The sequence below is a fragment of the Oryx dammah genome, unplaced genomic scaffold, assembly GCF_014754425.2.
Source record: "Oryx dammah isolate SB20612 unplaced genomic scaffold, SCBI_Odam_1.1 HiC_scaffold_26, whole genome shotgun sequence".
Classification (NCBI taxonomy): domain Eukaryota; kingdom Metazoa; phylum Chordata; class Mammalia; order Artiodactyla; family Bovidae; genus Oryx; species Oryx dammah.
In genome coordinates, this window is record NW_024070210.1 from 64,052,298 (window position 1) to 64,072,507 (window position 20,210).

Genomic DNA, 20,210 nt, shown 5'->3' on the forward strand with positions numbered 1-20,210 from the left:
CAGGCCAGTCCAGCTGTGTCTGAGAGAGCTTCTAGTGACACAGTCTCAGAAGCCCAGATAAAACCCGGGAGGCCAAAGAGAACCAAGTAGGAGATCCTCTCCTGTGTTGACAAAACAAGTAGTAATAGGAAAAACAACAGAGTGCCAAACCTTCTCTGATCGAGTGTGCCAGACCCAGCAGGCTTGAAAGAGCCACAGTTCTTGCTTCTGCTCTTTGGACATTTATTTTTCACCAACAAATTCTACCCCCTAATCTTGTTCACACAGATGAATCCCAGACACACATACTCTCTCTCTTTATATTATCAGAAAGGTCCATAAACATCTAACAACTTAAAGTCCAAGACATGTTCAGGACCTGAATCTGAAGTTGGATATGGACCTCCTTCCAGAGTCTTCCAGTGTCATCGAGGTAATATCTCTGAGGGTCTCTTGAGGCCCCGGAAGCTAGAGGCTTAGACATTTATCTGGGCTTCTCCAACTGGCAGATTTCCCCCGCAATTCACTTCCCACACAAGCCTGCCAGATACACCCCTGTCTGGGCCTCCTGGTACAAGAGATAAACGAGAACGGGGAACTCCTGCAGCTGGTCCAAGAGATACCAGAGGGGAGGGAGCAGGAAAGACAAACATGTGGGGAAGCACACAGGTGGAGTAGAAGGAAATGCCACTCTTCACAGATTCTTAAGCCAACAAAAGTGCCCATCATCATTTTCTGTCTGGAAGACAGATTCAGAGAGGGAGCTCAGAGCAACAGTTCAGGACAGCATTTCCAGTAGCCAAGTGGATAAGAGCAGCCTAGTCATGGGACAAGGTGAGCCAAGCCAACTCTCCACAGGACTTACTGGGCTCTCCGTAGCTTCTCTATCATTTTGCTTTCATTAAAATAAGCAGGATGGTAGCAGGGGTGATGATGAGCAACGATGGTTGCAGGTGTTAGGGGATGCTAATAGTGGTGGTGGTTGTAGGGCTATGTTGGGGGAATAGTAAACGGATAGTGCTGATGATGGAGGAGCTAAAGTGTGCGAGCTGGTCGCTGGTGCTGGTGGTAGGAGAGGTAGTGTTTGTGTGACTCTGGTGGGGAAGGTAGTAGTTGGTGTAGGCAGCAGAGGAGATGATAGAGGTGGGTTATGGTGGGAAGTGGTGATGGGTGCAAGGGTGGTGTGGTGCTGGGGGTGTGGCTATGGAGTGACAATCGACTGGTTTGTTGGTGGTAAATTGGTCATAGTTGTGATGATGGTGGTAAAGTGGTGATGGTGGTTAAACAGATTTATACTCTTATCCCAGCATCATCCTAACATGACTATTTTTACTGGGTTGTGGTCCATCTGGTAGACAACCTGGGAAAGCATAAGGGTGTCATAGCCTCAAAGCTAAGTAGGAGAGAAGGGAGGCAGGAGGCAGGAAAACCAGGGTTTCCCTGGTAGCTCAGCTGATAAAGAATCCAACTACAATGCAGGAGACCTGGGTTCAATTCCTGGGTCAGAAGCTCCCCTGGAGAAGGGATAGACTACCCACTCCAGTATTCAAGGGCTTCCCTGGTGGCTCAGATGGTAAAGAATCCACCTAAATGCCGGAGACCTGGGTTAGATCCCTGGGTTGGGAAGATCCCCTGGAGGAAAGCATACCAACCCACTATTTTACTCTTGCCTAGAGAATCCCCATGGACCCCAGTCCACAGGGTCACAAAGAGTCAGACATGACTGAGCAACTTAGTACAGCAGAGCACAGCACAGTCAGGGAATCCAACTAAAAGGGACAGAGGCAGACACCAAGCAGGGAAACAGGCAGAAGCAGAGGATACAGAAGGCTTAGCCTCTGTTAGCATGTTTACAAATTCTTGTTATAAAGTGAGAATTGCCTGGGAGAATGTCTTAATACTCACAGGCCCCGTCCTTGTAGGGTTTTTCTGGGCTGCATGGTACTGTGGGTTTATTGAGCCTTTAGGTGAAAGCCACACACAGTCTCGAGTGAGCTGCTCTCTGCGCCTCACTCTTCTCACTTGTAAAACAAAAGAATTGGACTCAATCAGTGACTTCAAAATTAGCTCTAAAAATGATCATTGTGTTCTTAGACAAAAATGAGTAGGGGTGAGCAAAATTCTGGATTTTATTTATTGCTTTTTAATTGGGACCAGAAAAGGAGGTCAACAATGAGAACAAGCATCGTTCTTATTAATAGTAGCAACAGGGACTTACTATGTGTCTGACACTGGGCTGAGAATATTATGTACATTACCTCATTTGCTTTTTACAACCCTGCAAGGAGGATGGTCATTCTGACGAAGAGGGAACTGAGGATGAGTGGTTAAGCTACTTGCTTGAGACAGCACAGCTAGAAAGTTGAGCCAAGGATTTGAACCCTGCATCTCTGACTTTAGGGTCTCTGCTTTTACTGACGTTGTCACATTTACCTAATCGCCAGGATTTCTTTCTCTCCACAGCAGGCCTGGGGATAAAGAGCTGCGACTTCCAGGCAGCGAGAAACAACGCAGAGCACCACACCAGTGACATCAGCTCCCAGCGGCTCATCGTGAGGCGGGGGCAGCCCTTCACCATCAGCTTGCACTTTCAGGCTCCAGTCCACACATTTCTGCGTGCCCTGAAGAAGGTAGCCCTCATTGCACAAACTGGTGAGTGGGACTGACCTCAACTCCATTGGCAGTAGGACTAGGGGGTTCTTTCTCCAGCCCCACCTCAGGGAACCAAGGGGCAACTGGCTCACACTGCACCTGGGCCTCAAGAAATCCTGTGAGGATGAGATAATATGCAAGGAAGTGAAAATGAAAGTCTCTCATTCGTGTCCAACTCTTTGCGACCCTATAGACTGTAGCCTGCCAGGCTCCTCTGTCCATGGAATTCTCCAGGCCAGAATACTGGAATGGCTAGCCTATCCCTTCTAGCCATTCCCTTCTCCAGGGATCGAAACCAGGTCTCTCATATTGCAAGTGGATTCTTTACCATCTGAGCCACCCAAGAATACTGGAGTGGCTAGCCTATCCCTTTTCCAGTGGATCTTCTCGACCCAGGAATCAAATCGGAGTCTCCTGCATTGCAGGCAGATTCTTAACCAGCTGAGCTACCAGGGAAGCCTGATAATATGCATAGTAAGTAGCATTTATCATAATTCAAAAGTTGCTTGGCTGCATTATCACTAAGGAGTTTTTCTGTTACATATATAGTATCAGTTTTGTAGAAAAACCTGAATGGGATTTAATCTAGGCTAAATATAACATTTAATTTCTACTACTTGCTGAATCTGTACTACATGTCAGATTTTGAGCCAAGGGCTTTACTTGCAATATCTCATTAAGACCTCACATCGGTCCAGTGAAGGAGATATGACGACACCCATGTTATACATTATGAACCTTTTCTAGATGTCCATGGGCGCTAAGGACCTGTGCTCTCCCCTCACCCTTTTCTGACCCCCATTCCTTGATGACTGGCTTTCATTCTCCTCCAAATCTAATTTTCACTTACTCCAGTTTTGTGATACTTCCTTTTGTTACTCTGAGTTGTGGCCAAGGGGTCCAAATGACCAATTCATCTCTGTGTGACTGCAGGAAAGCAACCTTCCACGGCCAGTGGGACCCAAGTCATGTTCTCAGTTTCCAGTCTGGGGGACCGGAAGTGGTGGAGTGCAATGGTGGAGGAGAGAGATGACCAGTCCTGGACAATCTCTGTGACCACACCTGCAGATGCTATCATTGGCCACTACTCACTCCTGCTGCAGGTCTCGGGCAGGAAACAATGCCTAGGCCAGTTCACACTGCTCTTTAACCCCTGGAATCGAGGTGAGTTGGACCTGGGTCAGCCTGGGCTGCGCAAGACTCAAGGCCCTGGAGCCGGGGCCCCAGGGGACAGCTCCCTCCAGAGCAGCACAGGTACTTAGCCACTATGGAAACCACTCCCTGGATGAACAGCCTCTCAGACCCTGGGTCCTGACTTGGTGTCACCTGACCGAAGAAGCCCAGAGCTTCCCACTGAGAGCAGAGGCTAGTCTGGTCCTGGCTCAGGCTACTTAGTCACCGGAGCTGAGACTCACCGAGGTGACCCCAGAAGAACTGCCCTCTGTGGTAACAGGATAGGGGCCAAGAGCTGGAAAGCACTTCAGGATAAGAGGGGGCCTGCGGGACAGGTTTCTCTGATCCCTCCCTGGGCTCCCATAGTCTGTCTCCATGGTGAATCCAGGTTTTGCAGGACCTGAGTTTTTAATTAATTTGGGGGATCCTCTTTAAGAACATAGAATTTTGAATTGCTTAGGCCCCCCTGACTTGAAGGGGGATTCTGTGCTGGTGAGGGACCCAAAGCTTCAGTTTTAGCTTCACAGTAAATCTTCCTTCTTGCTTCTTTCTATTTGTTAGTTCTGTCCTTACTCTAGACTCTCTCTCTCCACCATGACCCATCCAAATACTTGCCTAGAGCAGCATATTAGCAACCAGTCTCCCTAGCTCAGCAGCCTCTGGATGGACTTTCCTGGGGTCAGGTGGCCTCCTGAGGCCCAGCTGGTGGCCACCTCTGGCAAAGCTCAGCCCTAGCTGTCAGGACTATTTAATCTAGAAAAGTCATTAGACATGGTTGATGTGCCCCAGACGAAAGCCAAGAGAACATCTCTTCCTTCCCATTCTGAAGACTGAGTCTGTTTCCGTTTTGAATCCGCCACACCTCACCTTAATCCTTTGGGCTACCTGCACAGTTATTGAGAGGACTGGAAAACAGTTTCTTCCTGTTTGCCCATCCTTGCTACCCCCAGACTAGCCTTTTCCTTTCACGAGTTCCCTCCTTATGAGGCAGGGCTGGGAACAAGGGGAAGTAGAAGAAATCTCCCCTGAAGCCCCTGGATCCCAGGGCTTGATGGCCTCCCTAATCAGCACCTGAGTCCCAATACCTCCCTGTCTCCACTTCACTTGCCCAGCCTGGAGTCCTCGGGTGGCCCCCTCCTTCGGATAGCCCTGTCTGTCCTCAGTCCAGGCCCTTGGTTCCTGCTCCAAGGGGGTTGGCAGGTGGAACAATGGAGAGAACTAGTGTCCACTGAGGTGCCCTTGCCGCACATGGGTGAGTATGGATTCAAGGCCCCTTCAGCTGAGCGAGGGCCCATGGCTCTCCGCATACTGCCCTCAAGCCATCTCCCTCCAAAACTGAGGCTTTACTGTACCTGTCTTGTTGACTGAGCACACAGAGCTAGGCCCTGACAACCTGAGCAAAGATGCAGAAATACAGATCTGGAACAGGCCTTGTTCAGAGGGAGCTCACGGTCTTGACTCTATGCCAGGATTCCTGCCTCCACAGCTGGCTTGTTGGGACCGGTGGGGGAAGGCCTCTCTGTAGGGGTGAGGCGTCTGTCTAGCCAGGGGTGAAGTACTGGCACTGCCCATCTGGGAGGTGAGTTAGAGATTTTCAGAAATTATCTGGGACTCACTCTCATCTTACCATACTTGAAGATGGGGCTCTTCTGGATTCAAAAGGAAATTTTACACCCTATAGTGAAAGTCAAAGTCCTATTCGTAAGCAGGGAGCTTTATAAAGAGGGGAGGGCATGCACCCAAGCTGAGAAGAAGGGTGATACCTGTGCTCTGATAATGTACTTCCCAAAGCCTGCAGAGCCTGGGGCCAAACTCCTCGCTTTGAAGCAACTTCCAAAGAGACGATGTCCAGCTGACTTCACAGATAGTACTCAGGATGAAGGGGCAGGGGCCCGGGGCTCCTTGGGCACATGATTCTGTGATTTTCTGTCCAAGGTTTTTCAGGGCTTCCTGATATCTAATATCGCAGCGTTCTGCTACTTTGAGTACCCTCATCCTAGTTGGATGCCTGGGAAGATGGTTTGGAAATCGTCTTCTCATTCTAGTCTCCAGGAACCAGTCCAACCAGCCCCTACTTCACCCCCCGGCAACAGGCAGAGAGAGACACTTGACAAGCAAAGGAGGTCTGCCAGCTGCTCCCAGCTTCCTAGAGTAGGCGATGGCCTCCTTAAAACCCCCACCCGCTTCGTGATCCCCAGGCCACCCCTCACTGAAGATAGCAGGAGAGGCAGCAGGAAGAGCCTATAGGAGTCCTAGACCCCCTGGGCACGCCGGGTGGCTCCCACTGTCCCCTCACACACACAGCCCCATTCTCCCTCCGACCCTACTTGTCTTCCCTTCTGCTCACATCTGTCAACCTGTTTGGTTTTTCTGAAACACTTTTTTTCTGGTTGAACTTGTGGGAGAGACATAGCAGCCCCCCTGAGAAGCCCCCTGGCCCATTGCCAAATGCTCTTGGTTCAGGAGCAGGTTTCTTTGGGAACCAGTAGGCCTTTTAAGGTTGGCTTATTCCTGTCTGCTGGCTGGCCATGAAAGCCACTGTGGCTGACCCAGGGACTCTCATCCCCTTCCCCACTCTCACCAGAGAGGAGGCCTGATCCCAGTATGGGATGAAAAGAGGGGTTTCCTTCACAGTCTCTACCAGGCCTGGGGCTGAAGGGAGGGCCTGCAGCAGAATCTCCCCTCATCAGGCAGGGCAAAGGCCTGGAGATGGACAGGACACCTGGCATCCCACAGTCCCTCATCCCTGCCTGCTTCTCTCCAGAGGATGCTGTGTTCCTGGGGAATGAAGCTCAGCGCAGGGAGTACTTGCTGAACCAGAATGGCCTCATCTTCCTGGGCACGGCTGACTGCATCCAGGCCGAGCCCTGGGACTTTGGCCAGGTACGGGGCCCTCCAGGGAAAGTGGGGAGACAGTGATCACCCCATAACTTTCAGTGCTCACATCAAACAGATTGGGCCAGTCCAAAGCCTCTGGTCATGAGGCCATTTCTTCATGCAAGTTCAGCCACGTGGTACCTCTGTCCCCTCAGGGTCACACTAGACCATCCTCCTCAACCACCAGAGTTATCTTCCTAAAGACCATGCAGATAAAGCCTCTGTTAAATCCTCACCATCTACAGGATAGACACCAAATCCCCTGGCTTGACACACACGACTCTTCACAGCCAGGCCCCTGCTTCCCTCTCCCCAACAGCAACACTCCCCCCCCAACTCCATGCTTCAGCTCCTGGTCATCCCTCGACTGTGCAGGCTGAATGTTCCCTCTGCCAGGAATACCTTCCCTCACTTACCACCTGGAAAATGCCTGCCCATCTTTTAAGGCCCTCTGAAAGTTTTCGCAGCCCCCAGAGGCAGAGTGACTCTCCACTGTGCTCCCTGGGTTGGCATCTCTCCTGGAACCCCAGCCACATTGCTGAGATCTGTAGCCTAAGTGCCCACGTGTCTCCCTCACCCCTCACTTCTGCTCCTCCAGAGCAGAAGCTGCCATTTTATCCACCCCCACACAGGGACAGCCCTGTTAGGAGCTGTGGGAGCAAGTTACATGAAAACCTGTAGAAATGAAAGGACTCGACAGAGCCCTGGTGCTCAAAAGCCCACACTATCAGCAGTCAGGCAACAGAAGAGGCAAAAGGCTGAGGTGCAGGGCCCTGGGGCAGAGGGAAAAGCGAGAACTTCTTCAGGAATACGGCAGGAAGGCGTGGAGCCTGAGTCAGGGAGAAGGACAAGGGGATGGGTTGACTTGTGGGAGGAGTGGCTGACCTGCACACCCTCTATCATGGGTGGCCCTGTGTGGTCCTTACAGCTCGAGGAGGATGTGATCGACCTTGGCTTGAGCTTACTGACCGTGGACAAGCAGCTGGAGAAGTGGGGCAACCCCGTGCATGTGGCCCAAGTCTTGGGCTCCTTGGTGAGTGAGGACGGAGTAGGGAGGGGGAGGAGATGAGACAGCAGTCCTCTGCCAGAGCTGCCCCCGTCTAGGGCCCCAGAAGATTTTTACTCACAAATGGTCCCCTCCTCCCAGAGTGCAGGGGACAGGCCCTGGAGAAGGGTCTGAGTGAGGAGGGGCAGACAGTAGCATCCAGCGGGGAGAAAAATGACCGAAAGGTGTCCTCCTTCAGGTCACAAGCCAGCGAGGACTAAAACTGACCTGGATTTCCTTGAGACCTCCCTCTCCCTGCCTCCCGACTCCCAGCCCTGACAGGGAGCTTAGGTCCCTGGGAAGAAGGGGGTCAGTTCCATCTTACCCGTGGGTTGGTGATAAAGCAGTCAAAGGAACTTGTTTTCATTTCTAAATTATTCCCATGAAGGTGGCTTGGTCCTTTCCTATTGTCCTTAAACAGTTCTCTCACAAGAGTAATGTGCTCTCTGTTTCCTCATGTGGCTCAGTCCTCTCCTCTGAGGAGGTGGTGAGGGACAGGGCTAGCCTGCAAGGAGGAGGAAACGTGGGCCTCAAGGTCCCAGGTGCAAACACTCGAAGAATCAGGGCCAGGCAGACCAAGGAACGGTGAAAGCCTCCAGCGAGGGGCAGCCCTCCTGCTGCTCTCGTGTCCTGAGTGTCATTTGCCACTATGGGCTTCCCTGGTGGCTCACACGGTACGGAATCCGCCCGCAATGCAGGAGACCTGGGTTCGATCCAGGTTTCAACCCCTGGGTCAGGAAGATCCCCTGGAGAAGGCAATGGCACCCCACTCCAGTACTCTTGCCTGGAGAATCCCATGGACAAAGGAGCCTGGTGGGCTACAGTGCATGGGGTCACAAGAATTGGATATGATGGAGCAACTGACACTTCCACTTCCATGGCTCATGAACCCCCGCTTCTGAAGGACTTGTTAAAAAGGAGGCTTCCCAGACACTATCCCAGTGGGTGAGGGTGGAGCCCAGGGACATGCAGGTTTAACAAGTTCCAGGTGACTCCCATACAGGTGGGCTGTTCACCACGCCTGGAGAGCTGTAATGAGCCCCCGCTACGGGCATGCTAAGTCACTTCAGTTGTGTCCGGCTCTTTGCGACCCTATGGACTGTAGCCCACCAAGCTCCTCTGTCTGTGGGATTCTCCAGGCAAGAATACTGGAGTGGGTTTCCATGCCCTCCTCCAGGGGATCTTCCCCACCCAGGAACTGAACACATGTCTCTTTAATCTCCTGCACTGGCAGGTGGGATCTTTACCACTAGCGCCACCTGGGAAAAGGAGCAGAAGCTGGTTGGGAGGAGTGGCTGGGAAAAAGCCATCTTAGCCAGATGGTGCATGGGAAACCAGAGCCCTCCCTACCCACCCCCATAAACATCCACACATTTCCCCAAACAGCTGCAGATTCTTAAGGAGAAGCTTGTCCTGCCCACTGAGAAGATCCAGACTACAGAGGAAAGGGCCTTGCTGAACAAGCGCCGGGGCAGTGCACCCATCCTGCGACAGTGGGTCACTGGTCATGGGAGGCCCGTGTACGAGGGTCAGGCCTGGGTGTTGGCAGCTGTTGTTTGCACAGGTACAGAGCAGACCCTGCCACACTCAGACAAGTCACCTTGGCTACCGCACAGAGTGTCTGCCTTGCGTCTTGGGTTGCCCAGGACCCCCTGCCCCAAAGCAGCCACTGCCTCCACTCTGCAGCATTCCCCCACCTCCACCACACCTGTGATTGCTTCCCATGCACCATCTGGCTAAGATGGCTTTTCCCCAGCCACTCCTCCCAACCAGCTTCTGCTCCTTTTCCCAGATTCAGCAAAGTTGGGCCCATCTGGTGAGCTCTGCTCCCAAACTCCCCAAAGCTCCTCCCTGCCTCTGCCCCAGAAAAGCCAGTCCCAGCGCTCTGTGGAAGCCTCGCCCTGCTGTGTGCTCCACCCGCTGTGTAACTTGTCTGTTTCTCATTACTTGGCCTTCATATAGCGTAGGTCGGGCGGGTGTCTGTTCCTGTGCCCCTTCTCTTTCCACAATGTCACCTGGCATTAAGACCATGAAACTGCCTAGTGTCCAGAGGAGACACTGAGAATGCTAGCCATAGGCCCCATCCCTGCGTCCCAGGTCTCTCTGCTACCCTGACTCTCTGCCCGCTTCCATGCAGTGCTGCGAGGCCTGGGAATCCCTGCCCGAGTTGTTACCACGTTTACCTCAGCCCAGGGCACCGGTGGGGACCTGCTGGTAGACGAGTACTACAACGAGGAGGGGCTTCAGAATGGAGAAGGCAACAGAGGCAGAGCCTGGTGAGAAGCCCAAAGGGGATGGGTGATGTCCCAGACCTGAAAGGGCTCCAAACCCGCAGCCTGTCATCCACGGGAACCCCCCAGCCCAAGTAGCCCTGCTGTGAATAGGCCTTCAGGACTCGGGAAGGCAGGATTCTGAAGGTCAGGGTGAATGTGAGATGCACACCCCTTCCTGGGAGTGTTGGAACCATTCTTACACAGCATCCTCCCATCCACCTAGTCTCAGCTCTGTCATCTCTAGACTGCTTCAGGACTTCCCCCACCCCCCCTTGCATTGTTCCCTTTGCTTCAGGATCTTCCAGACTTCCACAGAGTGCTGGATGGCCCGGCCTGCTCTGCCTGAGGGTTATGACGGATGGCAGATTCTATACCTAAGTGCTCTTAAAGGAGATGAAGGTAAAGCCTGGGGTGGGCCTAGGACCAGCAGGTTACACAGAGCTGCAAGAGTACAAGGAGTCCCTTGGAGAGGAAACAGGGGCAGCAGGTGGTCCATAGCAGGTCTGCAGCCCCTAAAACAGAAGTGGTGGCAGGACTGATAGTGAGCAGTGGGATGCTGGCCCAAGGTCCCCCAGGAACAGAACAGTCACAGAGCCAGGCACGTAGGAAGTGCTCAACAAAGGCAACCTCCTCCTGTCCTGTCTGTGGTCAAGCTGGCTTAGCAACTCCCATGTACTCTGTAACTCTGAGGTCTTGTCCAAGAGAGCGCCTGCCATAGACCCTGACCAAAAAGTTTTGTCGCTAAAAGTGAGCTTCACCCCAGCTGTGTCCTCTCAGAAACCCTGCCTAGTGCCCACCTCTGACCTTGATTCCAGTGGGGGGACAATAGGGCATTAGAGTGGGGAGACAATAGGGCATTAGAGTGGGGACAGAGGTTTTGCTGCTCTGACCAAAGCCAAGGTCTGGGTATGATTCTTTTCACTCATTGACATTTCTCTCCCTCAGCCCTGGAGGCCTGTGATCTGGTCCCAGTCAAAGCGGTCAAGGAGGGGACTGTGTGGCTGAGCCCTGCAGTATCAGACATTTTTGCCTCAATTAATGCCTCATGTGTGGTCTGGAGGTGCCGTGAGGACGGGACACTGGAGTTGACTGACTGCAACACTAAGTATTTTGGCAATAATATCAGCACCAAGAATGTGGACTGTGACCGCCGTGAGGACATCACACAGAACTACAAGTATCCTGAAGGTACCAGGCAGTGGGGGGCCTCCCAGGTGGCTCAGAGGTAAAGAATCTGCCCACCAATTCAGGAGATGCCAGTTCGATCCCTGGGTCAGGAAAATGCCCTGGAGTAGAAAATGGCAACCCACTTGTTTTCTTGCCCAGAAAATCCCATGGACAGACTGAGTGCCTACAGTCTGTGGGGTTGCAAAGAGTTGCATACGACTAAAGTAATTTAGCATGCACGCACCAGGCAGAGGAGGGCCCCAAACAGCAACAGAGGGAAAGGAATAGGCCAGACACATGCAGGCCAGGGAGACATGCAGTCTGTTCCCCATCACATAAAACAGGACTTCTCAACCCTGTTTGACATTATTCACATTTTGGACCAGATACTTTTGCTATCTGGGAGGCTGTGCAACCTGCGACATTCAGAAGCCTTCCTGGTCTGTACCCTCTAGATGCCAGCCCCTCTTCCAACCACCACCACCAGTTGTGACAACCAGAAATGTCTCCTGACATTTCCAGATGTCCCCTGGGGGCAAAATTGTCCCCAGCTGAGAACCACTGCTATAGAACAGAATACTTAATACCAAGCCCAGGTGATTTCCCTGGTGGTCCAGTGGTTAAGACTCTGCACTTCTACTGCAGGGGGTTAATCCCTGGTTGGGAAGCTAAGATCCCACATGTCACATGTGGCATGGCCAAAGACAAAACAAAAAACAAGCCCGGCTGCCAGGAAATATTCTCTCTCTCCTGCTGTCCTCCAACACTCCCCAACCTCCCTGTGTATTCCCCTCCCTGTTAGTTACTAGAGCGCACTGCTGCGCTGTCCACCCATTTGTCCAAACAAGAAGGCCTGCACTGTTCTTGAGCCTCCCAATGGTACCCTTACACCCATCTCCTCATCTCCTTCCCCACTGCCTGCAGGTCACCCAGGGCCTCATCATCTTTTTTCTACAGTATTATAGTAACCTCCTAATTGGACCTCTGCCTCCAGCTCCCCATCATTATTCCATCTCTAACTTAGTTTCCAGAATGAGCTTCCCAGGACACAAATATATTTATGTTACAGAATATTCCATGGCCTCCATTTCCCTTGGAATAAGTCCAAACGCCTTCATTTAGGAAAATACAAGTTCCTGCAACTTGTACAAAAACTAGCTCTCCCACCATTCAAGGGGCAAATTCATAGTACTTGAAGAACTTGACCCCTGAGTGACTTGGAAGAGACACACTGTGTCTGTGGTGAGTGTGTCTAACACAAACCCTTTTTTTAGCTCCATGTGGCACAAGAGGTCTGCAAGGCTCTGGCGGCCTTGGCAGATTTGAGCAGTAGTGGGTCAATGAACCTTAATCCTGAGCTTTTATTAGAAGGGTCTATACGTGCTGGGAAAGGAAATGGCAACCCACTCCAGTGTTCTTGCCTGGAGAATCCCAGGGACAGGGGAGCTTGGTGGGCTGCCGTCTGTGGGGTCGCACAGAGTCGGACACGACTGAAGCGACTTAGCAGCAGCATACCTGCTGGGTAAGAGGCCTGCTTTGTTTATTCCATTCTTCAGGATCTTCTCAAGAAAAAAAGGTGCTGGAGAAAGTCCAGAAATACAGAATGGAACACGAGAATGATGGCATCTATCCTCCTTGTTGTGAGACTGACGATCCTCTACAACTCTTTCTGAAAGCACCGAGTTCCCTAGCCCTGGGAAAGAATGTAGAGTTCTCTGTGAACCTGTTAAACCCCAGTGACCGGGAGAAGGAAGTGCAGCTGGCAATTGGGCTACAGGCAGTGTACTACAATGGCGTCCTTGCTGCCAAGCTCTGGAGGAAGAAGTTTGTCCTTACTCTCAGTGCCAACTCAGGTAACTATCTGATCCCTTCCCAACACTCTACACACCCGGCTCCCACTCTGGGCAGGCAGCAACCATACAGCAACCCCTGCAGATTTGATGACATGGTTTCTAGTTCCTGATGTGCTCACGCGCTCTCTCTCTCTCATTCAATACATATTTGCTGAGCTTCACACAGGAAAAACAAAACCCACAATTCTGATTGTAGTCATTTGAGTAAACAGACTATGGAGCCGTGTTAAGAAGTGTTTGACGAGGTAAACGCAGTACAATGGTGGGTTAGCATCTCTCCCAGGCAGGAGCAGGCTGCCCCCAGGTAAATCAGGCTGCCCTGGGTCTTGAAGGATGAGTAAGGCAGTGTCAGAGAAGTGAGTCATGGGCTTTCCAGGCAGAGGAGACATAGGCCCAGGTTCTTCCTCCTCCTTGAGATTCTTATGTAATTGATCTGGAGCCGGATCCAGGCACTGAAATTTTTTCAGAGCTCCCTGTGTTATTCTAGGGTTGAAATTCCCTGGACTAGAGCAGCTGTTCTCCAACTTTGCTGCACGTAAGAACCACCTGGGGGAAGTTTGATGCTCAGCCTGCACTGCAGACCAATTAAGTCAGAAACTCTACAGTTTGACCCAAACATCAAAAATATTGTTAAGTCCTTGGGTGACTCCAATGTGCAGGCAAGAGAATCAGTGGAATAGAGCTTGTTTACATGATTGCAGCAACCTCCTGACTGGTCCCCCTGCCTCCAGTCTTTCCACCCTGTTCCCTTTCCAAGAGTGGGAGGAGTGGAGAGGGGGAGTTGCGTGAAAGCCAGACTGGATCAGATCTTGAAGTGGCTTGTAGATGCTGCCCAAGAGTTTGGGTTTTATTCTCTGGGCAATGGGGAGCTGGTAAAAGGTAAAACCAGAGGAGCCAATGGGATTAGAAATTCGTTTTTGAAAAAGAACTTTTGGTAGAATGGAATGGAAGGGGTCATATTAGAGTCATGTATCTCAACCTTGTCTGTATGTTGAATCATCTGGAGAACTTTAAATATACTGATTCCTAGGTCTCTCGGTCAGACCCTGTTATAACTGACTTGGGGTGTGACTTGGCATTGGGAATTTTTAAAGCTTCCCATATAATTCTAATGTGTATCTAATGTGTATCCAACAACCACAGAGTAGAAGTTGGAAGGTTTTGAAAAAACTGAAGGACAAAGTAAACTAACAACTTTTCAAATGAAGTCATATTATAGAAGTGGGCTAGACTGAACTTGTGTATGTGGCTAGAGGGTGCTTCCAGTTTGGGTGAGCCTCTAAAGTAGGGCCAATGGGAAAGAACAGGTTTGGGGAGAAAGATGATGCATCCGGCTTGTTGCATGCTGGGTTTGAAATCCCAGAAGATATCTGAGCTGTGATGGCCAGTAGGCAGCTGGAAGCCTAAACCTGGTATTCTAGATAAAGTCCTGGATGGGGGCAAGGGAGAATGGGGAAGGACTGAGAGAAAATGAGAGGGCGAGGAGGAAACCCAGGCAGCACCAGCGTGTAGGCACCAGACAGGGAGACAGTAGAGAGACTACATCAAAGAGAAGAAGGGGGAGCCCGCATGGCCAGCGGACAGGCCGTGAGAGGTCAAGGCTGGAAAGCCTCTACTGACAGAGAGGTCCGATGGAGAAGCAATAGGTTCCTGGGGCTTAAACTGACTGAGAGCTGAGGAGGTGAGACAAGGTATGCAGTCCTTCCTGGAAGAATGGACAGAAAAAGAGGAGAGGCTGGGTGGCAGACAGGGATACTCCCGAGAGGAAAGGTGTTCTTTGTTTTCTTTTAAGATGATAGCAGAACCTGTTTATATGCTGAAGAAGAATTAATAGAAAAAGACGAAGCCTCAGGAGAGATGGGTTATAATCAATGGTGCAACCTTTGAGGAAATGAGACACAGCTAGAATAATTATAGCTCACATTTATTGAGCACTTATTTTCGGCAAACATGATGTTAAGTGTTCTGTATGCATTATCTCATTTATCCTCATAAGGAACCATTATCATCCCCACAAAAGATGAGGAGACCAAGACACAGAAAGTTAAATAAATTGCCCACAGTTACACAGCTAAGCAGCGATGGGGTTGGGATGGAGCACTGATTTAAAAAGCAGAGGACAGGATCTGGGCACAGAGTGGGCCTCACCCTGGAGGCAGTGGTGAGGAGGGAAAGGTGGCTTCATTTTCTCTGCAAACAGGAAAGAACAGAAGCAGAGAAGGGGAGGGGACCAAGCAAGCATATATTCAGCCATGACTGGGTGGCAGGTCTGAGGCCAACACCTAACAACTGTCTCATGAACCAGAAGCTGTCCCACCTAGGTGTTATTACTAGACAAGGAGATTGAGGCTCCACTTGTAGTTCACAGGGCCCTTTCCAGAGCCCTGTGAAGGTGGTCTACCAAAAGTGTTGTGCTCATGATGGTGATGTTGGTCTCGGGTCAGTTGTTTGTTTTTTGCTGCCCCTGGTCTTAGTTGCAGCATTCGGGCTCTTGGTTGTGGAGTGTGGGAACTGTTTTCCTGACTGGGGGTTGAACCTGGACCCACTGCCTTGAAACCATGGAGTCCTAACCACTGGACCATCAGAGAAGTCCTTTCGGGTGGGTTCTTGAGTGAGTTCATTCTGAAATTGCTCTGAGGAATCTTTCTGGCTTCAGTGAGGCCCTGACTCTTGGGAGTCATGTGTGAAACCACTGCTTGTCTCTGGAGCACATGCACTCACTCCTGGGCACTGACTCCACCTGTTACGTCTTTCAGCTGAGAAAATCTCTACCTCCCTGTTCAACTCCAATTTTGAACAAAGCCTGCCAGAGAATAGCTTCCTCAGACTCACTGCCATGGCAACGCACTCCAGCCTTCCCTGCTTCGCCCAGCAAGACATCGCCATTTGCAGACCACACCTTGCCATAGAGGTAGGCACCAGTCCTTCCCCAAATTGCTGTGTTTGCTGCTATTCGGTCGCCGTTTCAGAAAGAACAGAGCCCCTCAAGCCTCAGAGCAGGTGACCGTGCTGAGGAAACTATCAGGAAATGCTGGGTTGAGAGCTCCTTCTCTTGAAAGAGATTTCTTATATATAATACTAAATCTTTCCAATTTAAGTAGGGGTTTCTAAAATTGGGAGTCTTCTCAGTGGCTGCCTCCAAACTCACAAAGATACGGTCATTTACCACTTTATACAATACCAATGTATTTTCACGTTTTACTTCTTTTAATACAACAGCCCTGGGAGGTGAACTCTTCCCATTATTCAGATGAGGAAAGCATCATGCCTACAAATCATAAAAATGGGCTGTCTTAGAGGCTTAGGGCTCTTAGTCCAGTCCTCTTTCCACATGCGTACCCAGACCAAAATGAATGTGACCTGGTCTCTGCCCTGGAGGGGGTTACAGTTGGGCAAGGGTGACACGACGTGTGGTCGTCTATGTAAGAGCTTTCAGAGGAACAAAGTCACTCGGGCACAAGTGAAGTAAAGAGGCCTATTTCCGGCTGGGGGTTTGGGAAAACTTCATGGAGGAGGTGGCATTTGTGTCAGGCTTTGAACAATAGGTAAGCTTTCAGTGCAGAGGAGGGAGAAGGCCATTGCAGACGGAAGACTGAGTAAAGAGGCCCAAAGGAAGAGAGCCTGAGGGATGTGCAGGGGCTGGGAAATTGCCCACAGAGGTTAGGGTGTAGTCAGGGGTAGAACAGATAAGTCTGGGATAGATTGGGGTTAGATTGTGAAGGGCTCTGAAGGCCAACCAAAGCTGAATTCTAAGACAATGGGAAACCTTCCAAGGTTTCCAAGTGAAGAAAAGGCACCATCAGTGTTGTCAGTGATGGATCAAGGGTGAGAGTAAATACAGAAGACCAAGTAGTGGGGTAGGAAGTCAGCAGTTGAGTTTAGGTGAGGATGGTAGAGATAGGAGAATAACCAAGGAAGGGTTCAGGGAGGGCAGCCAGGAAGGAAAGCAGTGACTACAGCTCCATGCTCTTGGGATCCCCCACAGATGCCAGAGACAGCAGAGCAACATCAGCCCCTGATGGCCTTGGTCAGCATCCATAACCCCCTCGATGTTCCCTTGGAAGACTGTGTGATCTCCATCTTTGGAAGGGGGCTCATTCACAGAGAAAAGAGCTACAGGTAAGGCACCACAAGCTTCTCATCCCACAGAAGTATCAGCCTGTCAGAAAGGCAGGGACCTGGGCTTCCCTGGTGGCTCAATGGTAAAGAATGGCAGGAACCCAAGATGACACTCTGTTTGCTGTGTCCATGAAGACAGAGCAAATACCTGCCAGAGTTGAACTAAAAGATCAGGGCCTCTCTCACCCTGGGGCCACCAATGTTTGCAGGGGTACAGGACAGAGGGAGGCTCTGTGCCCTTTGGGCACCTGACGCTGGTTGAGGCCCTGGTCATGCAGAGAGGGCCTGGGTATTACTAACACAGGTGAGGGGGTTAGGGAACATCACAGGCGAGAGCTGCATTCCACCAGTGACAACACAATACGGAATTTTATCTGCACATTCCCTTTTTCTCCTATCCCCTACTCCCATTCCCACCACCACGCTTCATATCCTTGTCTTAATACGTGTAAAATGTGTACTGTTGCTTCATAAGCCTGTATTTTTAAACTATATAAATGTTATGTCTAATTCATTTCACTCAGAACTGTTTTTCACTCATCCACATGTCAAGCCCATTGCTTCTGCTACAAATTACTCCATCATGTATACCCCTGCTTCCTACCACACCACTCCATGGTGCCTCCAACTCTCATACCGCAAACACACATATTCCCTTATATACCTGCTTGAAAATTCATGTGTGTGGGATAAATGCACAGGAATAGAGTTGTGAGACATAGGATAAGACCTGGTTTGACCACATGCTATCAGATTGGTTTGTAGACTAGCTGCAGTTCCCTCCAGCAGTACTTGACAGCTTCTAGGCAATACCCAGTTTTCTCTTTTAATCCGGTCTAACGGGAACAAAACAATATCTCATCGTTTCAATTTGCAACTCATGTTTATTAGCCTTTTCCATTTCCTCCTCTGTATAGTTCCTTAACTTTGCCTTTTTTTTTTTTTTTTGCTATTCCTTTTTTCCTTGTTGATCTGTGGGTATATACACACACACATAAATCCTGTATAATCTAGGTTATTAGCACCTTGTTGGCTTTAGATGTTGCAAGTATCTTTGTTAATCATTGCTCCTCCTCTTGTGAGCTCCACAGCATCCTCCACTAAACACACACACACAGTTTAGAGTTCACAATGCCTACCTACAAACCCGAGGTCCCTGACAGGTTGTGTGGTTGTTGGGCCACCACCTCAGCCTCAAGAAACTCAGTCACTCTTGGCCATAAGTTGAGAGGAGGACTGCCAGCATTTAACCAGACTTCTGTGGTCACCCAGATAAACTGTAAGGCAAAGCTTCTCAAAAGAAATCCGCACCAGTTGCTCAGTTACCATAAGAAGGTCCACAGGTAGACAAGAAAGCTGCTGATAGGGCTCCAAACACCTGCTGGCATCCTGACATCTCAGTATGCCCACTACACCCACTGCAGTTAGCAATGAGGCTTCTAAAACCATAGTTTTCATAAGCCTACTATTACCAACAATGGGACCAGACTGAAGTCACAGGTGATGAAACAACAGATGCAACCTGGAAGCCCTTAGAATAGGATGTTTCTCAACCATACAGCTGCTCACCAGAGGCTCCTGCCTTCCACCCCCTTCAAACCTCCGTTTTAACAGTTGGGTACTTACATGTTTATTTCTTCAGGGTCCACCTCTGTAAGCAGGTAAGGATCAGATTCACTGGGACCAGCAAAGGAATGGCCCTGAGATAGAACTAGGACTTTTTTTCTATTTCAGAGTGAATTCGGTGCAGCCCAGAAACACTTTGCGCACTCAACTCAAGTTTGTGCCAGTGAAGGTGGGGTGCCAGAGGCTCACTGTGGAAATGGACTGCAACATGTTCCAGAACCTTACCAACTTCAGAACTGTCACGGTGGTAGCCCCTGAACCTCCAGCTTAAACTTCCAGCTCCAACATCACTTTCCCCAACTACCTCCTGAATCTACAACCTAAAACAAAGCATGCTGGGAAGAGAAACTTTGCTTTTCACACCAAATGATTCTCTGCTCAGGTTGAGCAGGAGAGGACCAAGAACAAAACTAGATTCCGCCCCCCCCCCCAAAAAAAAAACTTATATTCTCAGAAATCAACAGAAAAAAACACTCATTTCTTTCACCCCAGCTCAAGGCATCTATGAAGACTAGTTGTCTTAGAATAGAAACTATTGGGCTCGAGGAATTTTTTTTAAAAAGTCTTTATAAAGGTATTCAGATAAGTAAATTAAGATTTTTTTCAGTTCAGGGTTTTTCACAACCATTTACTATTCATTAATACATAAATTTATGGGTAAGGAAAATAACAATATTTAAAGCACTGTTATTTCTGGTGAAATGGGACAATATTAACTAAAAATATGATTTTTAGACAATCCTAAGATTATATTGATCAATGCCATCCCTGACCATTATCCTTAAAGATCCAAAGATGACTAAAGAAAGTTATAAAATACACAGCATAAGACCTCAGTGGAGAATGATCTTCAATATTCAGCTATGGATAAGTCCTTATTAGAGTTGAATATTATGAAAGATTACATAGTCCACAATTAAGTGTGATGGTAACAACATGAATTTGGTCCAGTAGAGAAATATAATTATTAAGTATAAAGAAAATAGGACCTATAAAAAAAAACTGGACTCCTTTTGTACAGAGTTAAATTTTTTTTCATTGTTTCCATTTTGTTGCTTTGATACTCTCGGTTTTAGTTCCTTTTCTTTGTAATATTTGTTAACAAGTACAGAATGGCACTTTATGAAAGTAAATTAAAACTCTTGTCTCAAAGAACTTCAGCCTCAAGTACACAGTATTCTCTCAAAAGAATGGATGCTAGACTTGCAGGCTACTATGCTAAGTGAAATAAGTTAGAGAAAGATAAACACTGTATGATATCACTTATATGTGGAATCTAAAAAATATAACAAATTAGTGAACATAACAAAAAAGAAGGGGTGGTGGGAATAAAAAGGACAGCTACTGTTGCTGATTGCACCTAAAGAGACCATGGGGATGTCAGATGGGCAGATGTGACGAAGTACATCTATACTAGCCAAAGGACGCCCAGTAGAAGTGTGGAGA

At 49.5% G+C, this 20,210-nt stretch overlaps 1 protein-coding gene across 1 annotated transcript; it reads left to right on the forward strand.

Moving 5' to 3' along the window:
• Positions 1-803: 803 nt before the first annotated feature.
• Positions 804-19,035, forward strand: EPB42 (erythrocyte membrane protein band 4.2). The gene is made up of 13 exons (XM_040227610.1): positions 804-813; positions 2,443-2,631; positions 3,565-3,795; positions 6,569-6,687; positions 7,610-7,714; positions 9,113-9,290; positions 9,864-10,002; positions 10,295-10,398; positions 10,945-11,187; positions 12,723-13,019; positions 15,776-15,930; positions 17,005-17,138; positions 18,873-19,035. Exons 1-13 carry the CDS (start codon positions 804-806, stop codon positions 19,033-19,035), a joined length of 2,067 nt encoding a protein of 688 aa, XP_040083544.1.
• The last annotated feature ends 1,175 nt before the right edge of the window (positions 19,036-20,210 follow it).

Excerpts from the sequence above, each read along its gene's own strand:
- EPB42 (XM_040227610.1), top strand. Across the intron at positions 3,796-6,568 it reads CTTTAACCCCTGGAATCGAG|AGGATGCTGTGTTCCTGGGG; the intron begins GTGAGTTGGACC and ends GCTTCTCTCCAG. Across the intron at positions 6,688-7,609 it reads AGCCCTGGGACTTTGGCCAG|CTCGAGGAGGATGTGATCGA; the intron begins GTACGGGGCCCT and ends TGGTCCTTACAG.